Here is a 19,803-nt window from a genome sequence, read left to right as displayed (position 1 = left end):
AAATCTGATTTAATTGATGATAAACACTTGGTAAGGAACAAACCATACAATTTTAACTTTGTTTCCATGGAAAATAATTACCAAGTGGAAACAATACCTGAAAGATACAATTTCAAGCAATATCTTGTGATAAGCAGGAATTGCTACTCTGTTGCATTGAGAAATGAACCTGTGTTTAAAGAACAAATAAGCAAACAAAAAACACTGCATGAGCCCTAATTTATCCCAGGCATTTTTGAGCCAAGTTAGGAAGTCTGGAGTTCTAATCTTAGTTCTAGCAACCATGGCTAGAACTGGGTTCTCAACTGTTGTGTTTAAGAAAGAATTCATTTAGATGATCTCTGACATCACTCCCAGTCCTAAAGTTCTATGGCCCTAAGATACAAATCTATCAATGGCTATCTTGCAGTATGAGAAAGAACAGGATGAGTGACTGCATACAGAAAATCATGAAGTTGTTGTCCCAGAATAACAGTTCGGATAGCATTTCAGAGAAGAATTTACTGTGGTAAAGACTAAGGTGAATAATTGGAGGTCTAGTAAGTCATAGAAGTCTAGTTTTTGGTTTTAAGTCTCCATTAAAGTAGAGAAGATAGAAATCAATGGGGAAAGACTATAGAGAGTTGGTGAAAATAGGAACTCAAAGCACGTGGCATACTTAGTCTATGTGGGAAAGATGGTATAAAATATGAAAGGTTAATGATAAAAACATTAAGGTTTCAAAGGCTAAAAATCTCTGACTTGTTTAAAGGAAGCAATTAAAAATAGTAAAGAAGAAAATAGATAACAAATAATACATAGTCAGAATACAGCTAAAAGAATACACAGAAAAAGACAAATTTAGAATAAAAGTAGCAAAGAAAATTCAAATGTTAAAGTTCTCAAGAGTTCTCAGGGGTTCACTTGTCAAAAATTTTTATCACAATCCATGGTTACACATTTATATGATCAGATACGTTAAAGAATAGATGATTCTCTATCTAGAAATAAAAGGGAACTATCCAAAGTAAGAAGTTGATCTAGCTAAAAATAGTGTGGCAAGTGAGGAGTTGAAAGGGGAAAAGAGGGCAAGAGGCCAAGTGGTTTGTTTTTAAGATTTATCTTAACTGTGCCTCTTTCCAGTGCTGACCCCATGGCTCAAAGATTTAACCTGGATAATATTAAGAATTCATAATGTACAAGCGAAAAAGGGCAGCACCACCTGCCCCTTTCATCAAAGAAGATGCGTGGGAGTGGGAGCTGATGAGAAGGAGATGAATTTTTTTAAATATATAATTATAAAAAATACATTTTTGAAAAATGTAATTCTCAGACTTCTAGGGATCATCATAGCTACTTTAGGAGATAGTCACATGGTTTCTCCTAGTTCCTTTGTCTATCAAAGTAATATCAAACAGAATAACTGCCTTTTATTTGCAGCTACACATATATATGTCAAGATATGCAAATGAAGAAATATTAGAAAGAAATTAGAGAAGATCTGAGAAATCTCTTAGCCAGAACAAAAGGAAAGTAAAGGAGTTTGTCCCAAGTTCCACTGCTTCTCCGTGATAAGTGGGTATAAAACAAAACAAAGCAAAAAAAAAAAAAAATGGAATAAACAAACAAAACCCCTATCTTTGTAGTTCAGTTCATTTGAGTTTAACATTGTAGAATTCAGCAAAGTACAGTGAAAAGATCCTGGACTTTAGAAGGTGCTTTATTCATACCTGAACTCCTGAGCCACACCTTGACCAGTCATGTGGCCTGGGAAGGTCTGACACTTCTGTAATCTGACTATCCCATAATAAAGGGGGAATAATAACTGATATCTCACAGGGCTATTACGAAGTTTAAAAGAGATTTTAGATAGCACATTTGACATACCACAGATGTTAAAAAAAAAAAAAAAAAACACTAAAAATTTAGCTCCCAGTATTGAAAGTTAGGAACTATCTACAGCACTACATTTGAGACACAAACCACACTCCTAAACAGTTGTTTCTAACAACTGTTTCTGGTTTTGATTAACATTTGCTTGGTGGTTCCATACTGCCACACTAAGGTGATAAAATGAGCAGTTCAAGATAGATCTATTTTTTAAAAAAAAATTGGTATTTGAGTACAATCAAAGTATTTGGAAGTCTCACATTGCTTACAATACTAATGTTTTTCCACTTTCACTTGGTCATTTTTTGGGTCTGACAAATATTTCAATTAAAATAAATGAAGTGGGTCAACAGAGGAAAAAATACCAATAAATATGAAAATGTTTAATTGCATTAATATTCAAAACAAAATAAATACAAAAACATAATTTTCATTTGCCAAACTGGCAACAATTTTATGAATTATAACACTCAGAAATGTGGAGGAAGAGGGGGAAGGACTCTGGAAAATTAAATGAAATTTCATTTTTATACACAGTTGAGTATCAACTGGTATCAAACTTTTAGAAACAATCTGAAATATTTGTCTCAAGAATCCTACAAATATTTATTATCTTTGTGGTTGTATTTCTACTTCCTCTAGGTGAAATAATCACAAACGTTCATTAAAGCTTCTGTTCAGAGTTATTATTCACAAAAGTAAAAAATGGAAATATGCTAAATATTCCCAAATCAAAACATGAAAATAAATCTGACAATATGTATGATTGTATAACATCCTATTTTTTAGTAGTATTTAATTAGAATGGAACTTACTGTAAAATTAAATGAAAAGTAGAATCATAAACATGTAGGATATATCTCAATTTACATACATGTATTGAAAGAAAGACTAGAAGGAAATGCATCAAAATCTGAATGGTAGTTATTCCTGAGGTATGGGACTAAAGATGATTTCTACATTTTTTCAACATTCCTCCCTAATTTCCTACAACGAACACATACTAATCTTCTAATCAGGAGTGGACATTGTTTTGTTATAGTAATTTGTTGCTCCGTCAAAGTATTTAGTTCACAGGCAGTGGTTGAAAATACCATGGGAACACCTTTGGTCAGTGTTCTGCAAAATCCTTTAATAATACTGACAGTATCATCTAGATGAACACCCACAGGCCCTGTTTCATACCACATCATAGTGGCTGCAACTGTTTTATAGTCCCCAAACTGGATTTTGTGGTCTGAAAATAGGCTAGCATGTCGAAAAGCAGGAATGTCTCCCACAACTCAAACAGATGATCATTGCAAAAGGACTTCCATGCTATGCTAAAACTTAACTACTGATCTCTGGGACATAAATGGACATAAATCAAAACCTAACTTAGCCTGATGATCTTCCCACAACTTTTCCTCTCATCTTTTAATTATCTTGAGCAAGGGTTAGAATAGACTTCGTGACTTTTGCTGAATGGAGAATATGATCAAGAAAATGCTGACTGCCCACTGTGTGCATGGCATGACACTGAATAAGGTGTACCTCTAATTTGACTCAGCAAAATGAGGTTGGTTAACACATTAATGAGCCTATGCAGAGACTGCAAATATAAGCAAAATTGTCCATAAACAAGCTTAATGCTATAGTAAACTGAGAAAAGGAACCCAAGTAGCTCATAAGTGTTCCCTTGTAGGTGATAAATGACCTTTCAAGTTGAACCAAATGTTTTCACCTTTAAAAGGGCAGGTGAGCAATTTTGCATTTACAATGAGCTTTATCTATGTACAGAAAATGTCCCCAAGTTGCAATTCCCTTTGTAGTTTAAGAACTCACTATTCCATGCTAATGAATTAAACATAACCTAATGTATCCTAATTTTATTTTGTATATATCTACTTCATGCCATTTTACAGAATAAAGATGAAACACACACACAAAAAAGCATTTTGATATGTAGATAAACGCCTTACTTACAAAGAAATTATGTAACAAAAGTAAATCAATTATTTAAAATGTTAAATATATTTTACTTTTTAAATCAATATTATAAATGTACAAGGCAAAGAAGTAGTATAGGGAATATTCAAATGAAAAGCAACCATCTAGTTACCCATACATAACCAGTAAGTTCTCCCACTTTACAATATTTTTGTTATTATTTTTAGGACATTAAAAATACACTATGGTGGGGCTAGGGCTGTGGCTCAGCCATACAGCGCTTGCCTCGCATGAGTTAGGCACTGGGCAGGATCCTCAGCACCACATAAAAATAAATAAACAAACAAAACAAAGGTATTGCGTCCATCCACAACTAAAAAAAATACACTATGGTTCTTTATTAACCATTTGAAACTTCCTTATTTTATACAACATTTTATACACACACCCTTCAATTTGGGGCAAAGAATCTGATATATGGAGATGTAATTTACACTTGGAACATTCATCCCTTTTAGTGTGAGCTTTTGTGAGGTTGACTATTGCAGTTCAATCATCCCTCCCTCTCAGATTTCCTCACTCTCCTTCTTAGACAACTCCTCTCCCCACCAGCTCCTGGCAAGCTATGTTTTTGTTCCTATACTTTTGCCTTCTGCAGAGTGTCAAATGAATGTAGCCTTTTGAGTCTGGCTTCTTTCATTTGTCTGAAGTCATCTGAGATTCATTCATGTCTTTGCCTACCTCTGTAGTTTTTTGAATGAATGCACAAGAGTGTGCTTATTCATTCCCTAGTTAAAAGACATTGGTTCTTTATCCCCCTGTTTTTATGGATGAGAAATAAACTTAATAAACATTAATATAGAGATCATTATTTGAAACAGATTTCATTTCTCTTTGCCAAATATCTACAAGTGGGATTACTATGTGGTGTAGAAAGTGTATAATTAAATTTATATAAAGGACCGGGTGGGTATACAGCAGAGTTTTACAAAACCTTTAAAGAAGAATTAATACCAATACTTTTCAAGTTATTTCAGGAAATAGAAAAAGAGGGAGCTCTTCAAATTCATTCTATGAGGCCAACATCACCCTGATTCCGAAACCAGACAAAGATACCTCAAAGAAAGAAAACTATAGACCAATATCTCTGATGAACCTAGATGCAAAAATCCTCAATAAAATTCTGGCGAATCGGATACAAAGGCACATCAAAAAAATTGTGCACCATGATCAAGTGGGATTCATCCCTGGGATGCAAGGATGGTTCAATATACGGAAATCAATAAATGTTATTCACCACATCAATAGACTTAAAGATAAGAACCATATGATCATCTCGATAGACGCAGAAAAAGCATTCGACAAAGTACAGCATCCCTTTATGTTCAAAACATTAGAAAAACTAGGGATAACAGGAACTTACCTCAACATTGTAAAAGCAATCTATGCTAAGCCTCAGGCTAGCATCATTCTGAATGGAGAAAAATTGAAGGCATTCCCTCTAAAATCTGGAACAAGACAGGGATGCTTTCTATCACCACTTCTATTCAATATAGTTCTCGAAACACTGGCCAGAGCAATTAGACAGACGAAAAAAATTAAAGGCATAAAAATAGGAAAAGAAGAACTTAAATTATCACTATTTGTGGATGACATGATTCTATACCTAGAAGACCCAAAAGGGTCTACAAAAAAACTACTAGAACTAATAAATGAATTCAGCAAAGTGGCAGGATATAAAATCAACACGCATAAATCAAAGGCATTACTGTATATCAGCGACAAAACTTCTGAAATGGAAATGAGGAAAAACACTCCATTCACAATATCCTCAAAAAAAATAAAATACTTGGGAATCAACCTAACAAAAGACGTGAAAGATTTATACAATGAAAACTACAGAACCCTAAAGAGAGAAGTAGAAGAAGATCTTAGAAGATGGAAAAATATACCCTGTTCATGGATAGGCAGAACTAACATCATCAAAATGGCGATATTACCAAAAGTTCTCTATAGGTTCAATGCAATGCCAATCAAAATCCCAATGGCATTTCTTGTAGAAATAGAGAAAGCAATCATGAAATTCATATGGAAAAATAAAAGACCCAGAATAGCAAAAGCAATTCTAAGCAGGAAGTGTGAATCAGGTGGTTTAGTGATACCAGATTTCAAACTATATTACAGAGCAATTGTAACAAAAACAGCATGGTACTGGTACCAAAACAGGCGGGTGGACCAATGGTACAGAATAGAGGACACAGAGACTAATCCACAAAGTTACAACTATCTTATATTTGATAAAGGGGCTAAAAGCATGCAATGGAGGAAGGATAACATCTTCAACAAATGGTGTTGGGAAAACTGGAAATCCATATGCAACAAAATGAAACTGAATTCCCTCCTCTCGCCATGCACAAAAGTTAACTCAAAATGGATCAAGGAGCTTGATATCAAATCAGAGACTCTGCATCTGATAGAAGAAAAAGTTGGCTCCAATCTACATATTGTGGGGTTGGGCTCCAAATTCCTTAATAGGACACCCATAGCACAAGAGTTAATAACAAGAATCAACAAATGGACTTACTTAAACTGAAAAGTTTTTTCTCAGCAAGAGAAACAATAAGAGAGGTAAATAGGGAGCCTACATCATGGGAACAAATTTTTATTCCTCACACTTCAGATAGAGCCCTAATATCCAGAGTATACAAAGAACTCAAAAAATTAGACAATAAGATAACAAATAACCCAATCAACAAATGGGCCAAGGACCTGAACAGACACTTCTCAGAGGAGGACATACAATCAATCAACAAGTACATGAAAAAATGCTCACCATCTCTAGCAGTCAGATAAATGCAAATCAAAATCACCCTAAGATACCATCTCACACCAGTAAGATTGGCAGCCATTATGAAGTCAAACAACAACAAGTGCTGGCGAGGATGTGGGGAAAAGGGTACTCTTGTACATTGCTGTTGGGACTGCAAATTGTTGAGGCCAATATGGAAAGCAGTATGGAGATTCCTGGGAAAGCTGGGAATGGAATCACCATTTGACTCAGCTATTGCCCTTCTCGGACTATTCCCTGAAGACCTTAAAAGAGCGTACTACAGGGATACTGCCACATCGATGTTCATAGAAGCACAATTCACAATAGCTAGACTGTGGAACCAACCCAGATGTCCTTCAATAGATGAATGGATAAAAAAAAAATGTGGCATTTTTACACCATGGAGTTTACACAGCACTAAAAAATGACAAAATCATGGAATTTGCAGGGAAATGGATGGCACTAGAGCAGATTATGCTTAGTGAAGCTAGCCAATCCCTAAAAAACAAATACCAAATGTCTTCTTTGATATAATGAGAGCAACTAAGAACAGAGCAGGGAGGAAGAGCAGGAAGAAAAGATTAACATTAAACAGAGACATGAGGTGGGAAGGAAAGAGAGAGAAAAGGGAAATTGCATGGAAATGGAGGGAGACCCTCATTGCTATACAAAATTACATATACGAGGTTGTGAGGGAAATGGGAAAATAAACAAGGAGAGAAATGAATTACAGTAGATGGGGTAGAGAGAGAAGATGGGAGGGGAGGGGAGGGGGGATAGTAGAGGATAGGAAAGCTAGCAGAATACAACAGTTACTAACAGGGCATTATGTAAAAATGTGGATGTGTAACCAATGTGATTCTGCAATCTGTATTTGGGATAAAAATGGGAGTTCATAACCCACTTGAATCTAATGTATGAAATATGATATGTCAAGAGCTTTGTAATGTTTTGAACAACCAATAAAAATAAATAAATAAATAAATAAATTGTGGCTCAACCTGATAATAATGGTCTGTAGTTTTCTTTTATCATGATGTCTTTTCCTAATTTTGGATTTAGGGTAATGCTGATCTTAAAATGTGAGGAAAAAACAAACAAAAAAAGGTGTTCTCTTTCCTTCCCTGTCCTGGAAGAGTTATGTAGGATGGACATTGCCTTCCCAAACTTTTTGATAGATTTCAACAGGAAAGTCCTCTGAGACTGGAGTCTTTCTTAGATGTTAGAAGCATTGAGCCATGAAATGAATGTCTTTAATGTATGTTTAGGGCCATTCATATTTTATAATTTCTGGGGTGGTCTTAAGTAATCTGTGTCTTTCAAGGAATTAGTCCATTCTAATTAAATTTTTGAATTGGATATAATGTTTTCAATGTTCCTTTGTTTTTACTTTTTCTGTCTATATAGTATGCATTGATGTCACCTCTTTCACTTTCATTTTTTAGATTTCCCCTTTGTATATGATCTTTATTCACAGCATATTCAGCATATCTTCAAAAACATTATAATATTCCTCATGTAATATAAGGAACTAAATTTATATATCCCCAATACTTCCTTCCTATCACTTGTACTAAGACTGTCTCAAATTTCACCTATGGATATGTTACAAATTTACAAAGACTTGCTGCTTTTTATTTTTGCTTAGAGAGTCAATGAATTTTGGGGGTGATTAAAATGAAGTAAAAAAAATGTATTTTATATTTATCTTCATGTTAGCCATTTCCAGAGATGGTTATTTCTGTAGGTTATTTCTCTTCTGCATCCAAGATTCTGTGTGTTATTGTATTTATTTTATCTTTAAGTTTTTTTAAAAAATTCTTACAGCACAGATCTATGAATAAAAAATAAATGTTTTTATTTATCTGTTGTTTTTATTTTTCCTTCATTTAAAAAGAAAACTTCATGTTGTATGAAATATTGTGCTGGGTAGATTTTTAATTGCTGTATTTTAGAGATGTCATTTCATTCTTGTCTGTTTTGCATTGTTTCTGATTAGAGTACATATAAATATTAAAATGATTCATGTAATAGCTCTATTTTATTCAGGATGCCCTCAAGATTTTCTCTTAATTGTTAAATCTCCTCAACTTGAATATCACATATCTTACGGTGTAAAGTTCAGGAGGATAGGTGTTTATTCTGATTGGTTCTTTAAGCTTCTGTGATTACATTTCATTACATTTGAAAAATTATTACCCAACATTTCTCCAAATATTCCCTCCATCCTATTCTCTTTCTTTCTCATATGGGATTCCATTCACACACATATTTTGCTACTTCATGCTCCCCGCCATGTCTTGAATGTTCTGTTTTACTTCTTTTGACTTTCCCTCTTTATCTCCTGATAACTCTCACCTTAGTAAAATAAGAGTAAAATCAGTTTAAAATAGTATAATTTTATGATTATAAGGCAATTTCCATTGGCTCATCTTCAAATTCATGACTCTTTCTTTGGCTGTGTGGAGTCCACTAATGAGTACATCAAATGTATTCCTTTTCTCCTATTTTCATATCTTGCTTTTCCATTTTATACTTTCTCACATTTCTATCTTTCTGCTGAGATGTCACATAGCTTCATGCATATTTTCCCACTGTAGACTTTAATTGTAATCATTTTAAATTTCTATATTATTTTTGTAATATCTGCATCATATTACATCAGGTTTACTGACTGGTGTCTTAAAAATAGGGGTTCTTTCCTTGGTTATTTGTGTGTCTCATAATTTTTGGTTGATGTAAATATATTCTTTATAGACTGAATTATACTATCATAAGGTCTTCACACTTAAATTGGAATATGTCAAAGTAAAGAGGGATGTGTGAAGTAGGAAGATTGAAGTGTTAGGTGTAAAGGGAAAAGTACAAAATAGTACAGTATTGGCTCAAAATGGACAATACATTAGGCTAAGAGTAACCTTTAAAAACAGGTAAAAGGTAGAATTGAGAAAGAAAGAAAGAAAAGAAAATGGAACAATAAAAAAGACTAGTCAAAAATAAAATAAAATAGAATAGAATAAAAAGTTAAAAACAAACAGAGGAACAATAAAGAAGAGAGACAAATAACAAGATGATAGGCTAAAAAGCATACCAATTATTACACTAAATGTGAATGAGCTAATTAAAAGCAGACTTTTTCATATTATTAAAACACAATGATCAGGAAACATTTATATATGCCATTTGTGAAGGATGTAGTTCCAATATAACAACATAGATACGTTCTAAATAAAAGTGTGGGGAAAATATTTATACAAATACTAAACGTAAGAGAATTAGCATGGCTATATTAACATTAAAGTAGACTTTAAGATAAAGAATTTTACTAAGACAAAGAACTGCATCTTATAATAATTATATAGTCATTGTCTGAAGAAGACATGACAATTGTAAATGTTTTGCATTTCTTATATTTTAAAACTGTTTTATTCCAGTAATCAAATAGCTTTAAAATACAAGAAATAAAAAAATAGCAATTAAAAAAACAGACAAACAAAAAGGCATTGTTGGAAATTTAAAAAAAAACATACTTAGTAAAAATATACAAAATCTGAAGAGCATTATCAACAAATTTGACCTAAATTGGTATTTACAAAACAATACACTTAAACAGCCAAAGCTAATCTATGGAAAAACTAAAAACAGTTCATGCCTTTGGGAGTATGGCATTGAGGAACAACTGGGGAGGGATTGAGGAAACTCATTGTGGTGACATTAATCTTTAATATCTTGAAAAATATTAGGTGAATGCATTTCTTAAAACTCCATAAATAAACATACAGAACTTGTGAATGTCATATATAAATATTTGACTGAATGAAAAAAAGTTAGCAAATATTGAACTCTGCAGAAAAATATGTATGCTGAAATACATAGAAGGAAGTATATTGCTATCTGTAATTTATTTAAAAATGCATCAATAATAATGTGTATTAATGTCTACAGAGGAGGAAAAATGAAGATACATGTAATAAGGCAAATATAATAAAATGACACTGGTATAATCTAGTTGGTAGTTAGGTGGTAATTGTAAGATTCTTTCAATTTTGATGTATATTTGAAAAGTTTTATGATAAATCTAAGGGGACATTAAAAATGAAATAAAAACGTTCAAAAACAAAAATAAATTTGAATTCTTTATCATCAGAACTGAAGTACAATAATCAAAGAAAAAATGAACTGGATGTAAACTGGAATTTGTACTAAGTTAACAAGAGCACTGGAAATGACAAATAGGTGGGTAAACAAAAACTACTTCATACATGTTTTAAAATTTGTTTAAATATAATCAAGTATTTAAAGTCAAAATAATAATAATGTATTTTGATGTTTATAAAATATTTTAAAAGTACAATGGCTGAGATTCATTGTACAAAGGATAAGAAAGAGGAACTGGAGGTATGATGGTAAGGATTTTAAATAAACTATGACAATTTACAATAAACCTGCTTCCTGATAATTCCAAAAAAAATTATAACAATTTAAATATGGATATTATAAATTTTGGAACAATCAACTAAAAATAAAAGAGGTGTAGCTTATAACCCAATCAAAAAATATGTAAGACTAATAACTAGTCAATTAAACCAAATGAAGATAAGAGGAGAAAGTGAAAAGAGAAAAAAATAACAAATAAAATTAATGTATTGATAAATACATTAAATGTATATGTTTTAAACACTACAGTGAAAAAGCAAGAATGTAAGATTCAATGAGAAAGCATAACTCAGCCATATGCTCTCTACTAAAAAACAATTTATGTCTTTATAAATAAGTAAGGAATAAGAGGAAGGAAAATCTATAAAATGCAGACATTCAGAAATCTAGAGCAACTTAAAAATTTTAAAAGTAGATATGAAAATACCATAGGAAAGCTCTGATGACTATATTGACAGAGTAGACTTCAAGGCAAAGAGCATTATCACCAGTGATGAAGAGAGACATGCCACAATAATACTCACTGCCAGGGATAAAGCATATTTCCTAATGACAAATATTCATCAAGGCAACATAACAAACCTACGTAACTATGTACTCAATAGAAAAAAATCTCAAATACATAAAACAAAAATTGGAAAAGATAAATAGACAAGTGCTGAAGTAAGTTGAAGATGTCAACAATAATCCTTCAATAATTGGCAAAAAACAGGTAACAGAAAACCAGTAAAGATATAGTAGTGTGAATAAAATTGTCAAACAACTTGACTTATAAAACATTGCATTCATCAAAAGCAGAATACACATTATTTTCAAGTATATTCAGTAATTCAGACACAAACTGAGCTACAAAGGAAGTATGAATGAATTCAAAGAACATATATCACACAGGTTATCTTATTTCACCATCATTGAATTTAAACAAGAATATAATCATAAAACGCTGGAAATTGCTAAAATATTTGAAAGTTAAACCACAGACACCTAAATATTACACAGACACCAGAAAGTTAAAAAAGAGAATAAGAAAATATTCTCAATGAAAATGAAAACAGAACAGATCACAATGTAGGGAGGAACAGAGACAGTTGCCTAGAGGAAAAATTTAGAGCTTGAAATGCTTATAATTAGAAAAGAATAAAGATCTTGAATGAAAGGTTTCAGAAAAGCTCAGCAAACTGTTGCCTATAGGCTGGCCCATTTATGAATAGCTTTACTGAAAACCAGCAATACCTCTGTGCAGATGTATTGTCCATGATTGCTTCTGCACTGCAAAAGCTGAATTAAGTAGTTGCCACGTTAACTACATGGTCCTCGAGTTTGAAATACATCCTAACAAACCCTTTTGGAAAACAACCAATACTAATCTAAGATACCACCAAAAGAAGCTAAAATAAAAATGAATAAATTTAACCCAAAGTAAGTAGAGAAAAGAAACAAAATAAAATCAGACAATAAGAAAATAGTATTTATTTGAATCAATAAAATTGATAAACTTCCAGTTAGACTGATAAGGTCAAAAGAGAAAATTCAAATTCCCAGTGTGAAAAACATAACAAGGGACATCACTACAAATCCTATAAATATTAAAAAGATTATAATGAGATAATATGAAAAACTCTAGGGTAATGGCACTATCCAAAGCAGAGCTGGGCAAAAGCAATTGTATAGGAGAATCTTCATCATGATTTAGCCAAACTCTCAAATCTGTTTAAAGGGATTGTTTTTAACGTAGTCAATTTTTTTCACTCTGCAAAAAACAATACCTCTTAACATAGCTAGAGAAACTGGAGAAAAGGAAAACTTTTAAAAAGAGAGTTTCATACACTTACATATTTATTATCCTATAAGGAATCCTCTGCTAATTATATAATTATTCATTCTTCAGTCTTTCAAGCTCAGTGCATTATCTATTTCCTAGAAATACTGGATTGTAAGTGGAATTCAAGTGAGAATACCATCTCACCATGACTATCAGAGCAGGAAAATGTTCATAAGAGTAGAATTTTTACTCTTGGAGAGTGATAATGGGAATGGTAGAAAAGAAAAAAAAATACACTTCTAGGGGAGCAGGCCAGGAAAATGTCATCAGATAAAATTGTGAGATGTGATGAGTTAATACTCTTTAATATATTCTGGCTCTGTTTTAAAACAATCTGTTTTTTAAAAACTGTGTTAATCTGGATTACCACTCTCTTAGTTGACATCTCTTGGATAAGCATGCATTTATGAAACTAAACATTTGCATTAAAATTATTGTCCAAGTCTGGATGAAGTGGATTTTTTTTTCTAATTTTATCACAGAGTCTTTATTTCAATCAATCTTGAAGTTGCACAAAGAAATGATAAGGCACTTAATCAACATACAGAAATGTGGCATTTATCACTGTCCTTATACCTTACCATGAGGTAAAGATGACAAAACAGATTGGGGAAGGAATGTGTTTCACTTTCGAAATTTGAGCATCCTAATGATTTTCTTGATGTGAAAAGTTTAATGAAAAAGTAGATTGATCTAATTTGGGATGTTTAAGTCATTGCAAATTTAAATTGTTCAAAAAAAAATAATAAGCAAGCTCTTGACTCATACTGAATGATTCACCCATGAATTCTTGAGGGGTTTAATTTAAAACAGCTCCAAAGAAACATGCCTACTCTCTAAGAGACAGAAGAGAACAACAGAAAAAGGAAGTTACTCTAGAAGAGAAAAAGTGAAGTATCAGGACGAGAGCAGAGCCTTGTTAGCCTGGCTGGCCAATCAGAGCTAGTGAATTCAAGATGTGCAAGGGAAGTAGCAAGGTGTCTGGCCTCTGTAGAAATAAAGTCTTCCTTCTCTGTTTCATACTCCTACTCACCTCCTCCTCTCTCTTCTTTATTCTGGATCCCTGAGTGAGAGGAGTAGTGATTTGTATTGTTCAGATTTCAGGGGACCAAGTGGCCCACATGCTTTGGGGATCTAATGTTCAAACCACAAGAATGGCACCGGGTGCAGGGTCATGGGGTCTCCTACCTCTTTTCCACAGCAAGTGTGGGAAAGGTAAGACTTGTTTCCTTATAGAAGAAACCCAACCATCCTTCTCCACTCTCTGCCTTTTCTCACCTAGTAGCCACCCCTGATATTATTGCTTAAAATCCTGCCACAGTTTCTATGAGAACAGGACTAATGGAAAGTGTTGGAAGTAGAAATTCCCTGCTCCACAGCCTCTCTGGCTTCATCTTGCCAGGCACTGGATAGCCTTTCAGGATGGAATCACAGTGTCAGGATCCAGAATTCTGGCTTTTCACAGTCCCTGCTTCGTTGCCCTTAAGCTATTCCGTTGTTAAGTGTTAAGAAAAGGAAATGTATTGAAATTCTACCATGCAGCTGGGAGCCAAAAGACCAGGTAACAAGAGAATATAACTTTTCCTCAGTTCATTCTGTTTTTCTAGATATCTCCTTCTGAGTGGGGGAGGCACCTAAGTCAAGACACGATTAGATATTACTAGGTCCCTCTAATAAAAGTGTCATTTCTGTATAAGTTAAGAACATACCACAGTTTCTGAACATATTTTTCTTTTCCTTCTTTCCTTCTTGTACTGGGGATTAAATCCAGGGGCTCTCTACCACTGATCTACGTCTACAGCTCCCTGCCACTTTTTTTTTTTTTTTTTTTTTTTGGTAAGTCAAGGGCTCCCTAAATTGCTGAGGCTGACCTCGAATTCGTGAACTTCTTGCTTTAGCCTCTCTAGTCGCTGGGACTGTAAACATGCACCATAGCATCTTGCCCAATTTCTTAAATTGTGTAAGGATAAACCTTGAAAATTTGACCATTGACTAGAAATTTTAACATCTAGAAGGCCAAAGCAATGAAAAATCCAGAAGAAACTTCAGAGATGCAAGTGATAAAGTATGATACATTGTACATTCTATGCACTTCTATTTTTGCTTTTTTTCAATTACTATTAATTCTTTCATTTTATTATTCATTAAAATGAACTCTTTATATACATGTGAACATATCTGCAAGAGATACTTAAGGATGCATACCAACAGGTGTCTACATGTAGGACACTCTTCACTACAGATCTCAAAATGAAGACCATACTAATCAGTTGGTAGCTGAAATACTGGTCAAGAATTTGCAAAAACACAGACTCTGATATTCATCCATCCTGGACTCTTTGCCAAAGGACTTGCAATACTCTTAAAAACCTACTCCAAAACCACAAATGGTCTCAGATTAACAGGTCCTGCCTTTAGGGCTCAACAGTCTAACTCCTACTCTGTCCAGTTTCCTCTTCTCTTAACCTCTGAGTTACAATAAGAAATGTAAATATTGGCAAGGAAAAAAAAACGTTCAGTATCTACTACCTGGAAGCATTTCCTCTAAAAGAGAAACATAAAAGTTTATTCAAAAAGAAAACCACTCTAAAAAATGCATCTGTAAACAATAGTTTACAAAATATGGTAAATTTGGGGAGAACTGACAGTTTTCATGTAACCATCACTTCCGGGAGTCGAGAAAGTTATTTCTCTCAGATATACTTTCATGTTAAGATACTCATGTCAGGTTGGGAAAGTGTAGGTACTCCCTCCAGTTCATACAGAAGTTGTGGCACATCGTGTTCAAAGAACTGAGAGTGACCCATCCTGAGACACACATTGGGATGGTAGCAGAGTTAGAACAGAAGTTCTAAGAGACAAGACAAAGAAAATAGGTCTGCACTTCTCTTTTTTATAAATGATCCAGGAATCATTATAAATGATCAAGGAACATCTCATCTTACCACAGTAACTTTTCTATGTTGGGTTTCCAGATAAAAGTACAGAGTATCCAGTTAAATTGGAATTAAATAACAATTAATTTTTAATATAGATATGTCACATGAAACAGCAGTGAATTTTCAATATAGATATGTCACATTTTTTACACACTCATACTTAAAAAAATTCAATGTTTATCTGAAATGCATTTTAACTGGGTGTTCTATGCTTTATTTACTAAATCTGAGAGTCTATTCAATGTGTCTTCAAAAATTACCTGTAAATCTCCTCGGCTCACAACTTTTTACCTTCAACCCACACATACCCCCTGAATTCCAGACTCACAAAATTAATTGCTCACTGAACACCTCTGTTTAAGTGTCTACTGGGCATTTTAAACTCAACAAATTCCCAACTGAGCTGCTATCTGCCACCATGCCCTTCCTCCCCCCAGACCAGCTTTTCTTGCAGTCTGCCCCACGCCAGTTAAGTTTCCATTCATCCATTACTTGGATCAAAAATTCAATATCATCCTTACCTCCATTTTCTCTTCCATTTCAAACCCTGTATGAGTTTTGCAATTCAGATGAACTCTATATTTCATATGCTTTAAGTTTAAGGCTAGATAATGGGTTTAGGCAGTACAGTCAATGAAGAAATAAATTCCCAAGGGTATTTGCACAGTTTTTTTCTGGGCCTGAGATGTCTTGTCCTTGGAATCAGGGAGTTCTTGCCACATTTGTGCCCATGGACCAAGAAATGACTGTGCTTAAAAAAGGGCAAAGGTGGCAACATCTTTTCATTTACAAATTCAGCCCTAGTGTTTCACTTTCACTTCCAAAAGCACCACTGAAAACTTTTCATGAGAACTGTTGTTACAATTTTAGAGTAAGAGCATATAGCTTTCTGGACTCTCAATACATCTTTGCCAACCAGATGACAAAGGAGTTTTATGAAAGCAGAAGAGAATGTACACAGTATATACTGGCATCATATCCAAATCAACACTTCAAGGTACAGATCTCCTGAACATTTATTGCCAGTTCTTTGTTTAATATGAAAAAAAAATGGTTAATCTGAGGCTATGTCAGGTCTGTCTTATCAAACATCAATAAATATAAAGTTTAGATAATCAGAACAAACTAATTTTCAAAAATCAATTCCAGACCAGTAAGTAGTTTTTCGAAGTTTCCACCAGCTGTTACCCTCTGAGATTCTCAATGAAGAACAATGGTCTATTCTCTACTTTAATGCATGTTATCTGCAAACATGACAGTAATGCCAGAGAAGAGCAACTAAAGCATAAAGAGGTTTATAGTATTTTCAGATATTTATGGGCTGGTGTTCAGCAGAGCCAAATTGAAAGCCAGCACTTTGTATCATGAAGCTTTGCTACCTACGTCAGCATGTCAAGAGTAACACCTCATACAATGTTCTAACAAGGGTGAGTTCATATTCATAAACATCTAGCATGTTAATAATGTAACTTACAAAAGTGGCCAGGTCAAAAATAAGATAGGTACCCATGTGAGAAAACAAATTGAAAAGATGAAGAGTAAAAACTACCTTGAATTCCTTTACCCAATAACCAAAGATCTGTACTAAAATTTAGAATAAATGACAGAGGTAGCAATATATTTCATTTATGTGGAACACAAAAGGGTTAGGAATTTCTTAAAGAAATTTAATAATTGCATTTGACAAAAAGTTCATTGTAAATTTCAATTTTATTATTACCTCTCTAGTATATTGACACATTAGCTCCATATCATGCATTTTTCTTAGATTTCATATTTTGAGGGAACAATCAAATTTGAATGAATGACCTAATTTTTAAAAATTTTTGTTCCTTTCAAAGTCAAAAGTTTCCATAACTTTCCATGCCTTGTCAAGAACAAAATGGGGCATGTTTTATTCTGTTGGTATGCCCAGGTCTCTAAAACTTTTAAAAGATTCTGTCATATGGTGAAATATTCCTTTCAAGCCTAGATTTTTAAAAAATTGATTGTTTTTTCAGCATGTCTGAAACCTAGTTATTAGTTCCCATAAATAAAAGTTGTATAGTCAGCATGTAGAAGAAGTTTCATAGATGCCCAGTCAAAGTTGTCATATCTGAAAGACTATATTTAGGTGTGTTAATGTGTGTGTGTGTGTGTGTGTGTGTGTTGTGGTGTGTTTATTGTGGTAGGGGGGATAAATTCTATGAAATTGTCAAGAACACTTTCAGTATCCCAACTTAGCAGTATTTTCACCCATTTCTTATAAAGACTTCCCATGGTTGGTTTTCTTCCCACTGATGAATTGACTAACTCCAAATGCACATGTGTCACTTTATCCCATCATCTTCCCGTCAGTCCCATGGTAACTCTGCTTTCCAAAAATACAAATCAAATGCTTTAACCCTCAGATTTTATCAATTAATAATTTCCAATTATCTATTTTTACTTGAATATTTCATGATTTACTTGTATTTACTGATTCTCTCAGGTCATTTGAAACACTGAAATATATACATGACAGCAATCATACTATTCAAAATATTCTCCTGCACATGGCACCGAGAGGAAAACTACCCACCCTAAGTATAGCTATTAATGTCAAACAGATTGTCATCTGGGAAAACAAAAATGCATCAAAATCAGCTTCGGACAAAGTACACTCTATGGAAAAACACCAGGTTTTTATGTGCAAATGTCTTCAATGTCTGATTGAAATGTTTAAAGAATGAGTTAGCAAGGAATCTGTTCCTGGTCTGTGTAATCCAGGACAATGTAATAAAAACAGTTTCAAAGCTAATTTTTAGTTACAGCCGACTATGATTTTACCAAAGATGCATTTGCCCCAGTTTCTTGTAAATATTGTAAAGAAACGTTTGGATTCTAGCTTGGGTCGAGGGCTCTATTTAGCCTATCAAGGAACAGACCTGTTATAAACGCTGGGGCGCTTGCCAGAATTTTTTTCCCCTGAAACTCTGAGTAAAGATCATACCTCGAAAGCAATGTGCGTTGCAAACCACGCAGATTTAAGCTCCTACTCCTGCCTCCCTAGCTTGGCACCAGCGGCTTCTGGGATATCCTTCGCCTCCTAAATTTCAAACCAAATTGCCAAACCCCACCACCATAATGCCACCATCCTTGCATAGCCCTCAGGGGCTCAGCATAGAGTCTCCCAAGGGCACTCGCAGCCTTCCACGTTCTTGCAGGATAAATTCATAGTACCACCAGCTTCCAGCTCAGCACCCACCTACAAACGCTCCTGATTCTGCTACAAACTGCCCCCAAATTAGTCACCCACCTCACCCCTACCCCACGTCCGGGACTTTTTTTCCCTACCTCCTAGTGACTTTATATTCAACACACCTGTCTACTCCTACGGCTGCCAGACGTCAGGTGCCCACGCTGTGCCCTATCCCGCGCCCCCTCAACCAGACTGGCGCTTCCACCTCCGCCCCGCGGACGGTCAGTTTACTCCGAGCACCCTCTTTTTCTCGCCCGTGTGCTCACCGCCCCCAACTCCCACCCTCGAGAGCGCAGGTGGAAAAACACCCACTGTACCTGCCGAGAGTTCGGCGGCCACTGCAAACAGCAGGAGAGCCTGGAGGAGCGCTGAGCGGAGCGCCAGGGTCATGGCCACTCGGCGGCCGCGCTGGGGCTGCGGGGCCCCAGAGTTGAGCAAGGCAGCTGGGACAGCGCGGGCCTCTTTGAAGTTCCCGGGGCGCGGGAGGGGAACGCAGCCCCGACACCCTTTTGAAGTGTGCTGTTGGCTCTAGTCAGTGCGAGCGCCCCCCTCCTCTGCCACCCCCATCCCACGCCCCCTGCGGCTGGCGGTGCGCGGCGCTCCTACCACTGGCCCCAGCAGCCGGCTGGGAGGGGGCGGAGGGGGGGTGCGACAGAGCCCGCCCCTGCCGCGCCTCCACCCCCTACGCCCTCTGGCAGGCACCCGGCCAGGTGCTGAGGGACAGGCGGGCCAAGGCGGCCCGATGGCGGGGCAGTGA

At 35.0% G+C, this 19,803-nt stretch overlaps 1 protein-coding gene across 2 annotated transcripts in view; it reads right to left on the bottom strand.

The window, feature by feature from the left end:
- Positions 1-19,603, bottom strand: part of Acvr1c (activin A receptor type 1C) — an 80,088-nt gene extending 60,485 nt beyond the window's left edge. Inside the window, exon 1 of one of the 2 annotated variants that reach the window (XM_076865478.2) lies at positions 19,364-19,603. In XM_076865478.2, coding sequence (XP_076721593.1) covers positions 19,364-19,436 — 73 coding nt within the window. In that variant the 5' untranslated portion in view covers positions 19,437-19,603. The remainder of the gene's footprint in view (positions 1-19,363) is intronic. The other variant, XM_076865479.2, reaches the window with a different exon arrangement.
- Positions 19,604-19,803: the final 200 nt, after the last annotated feature.

The sequence above is a fragment of the Callospermophilus lateralis genome, chromosome 9, assembly GCF_048772815.1.
Source record: "Callospermophilus lateralis isolate mCalLat2 chromosome 9, mCalLat2.hap1, whole genome shotgun sequence".
In the NCBI taxonomy this organism is placed as follows: Eukaryota; Metazoa; Chordata; class Mammalia; order Rodentia; family Sciuridae; genus Callospermophilus; species Callospermophilus lateralis.
The sequence above is the reverse complement of the archived record's forward strand: the minus strand, read 5'-3'. Positions and strand labels throughout refer to the sequence as shown.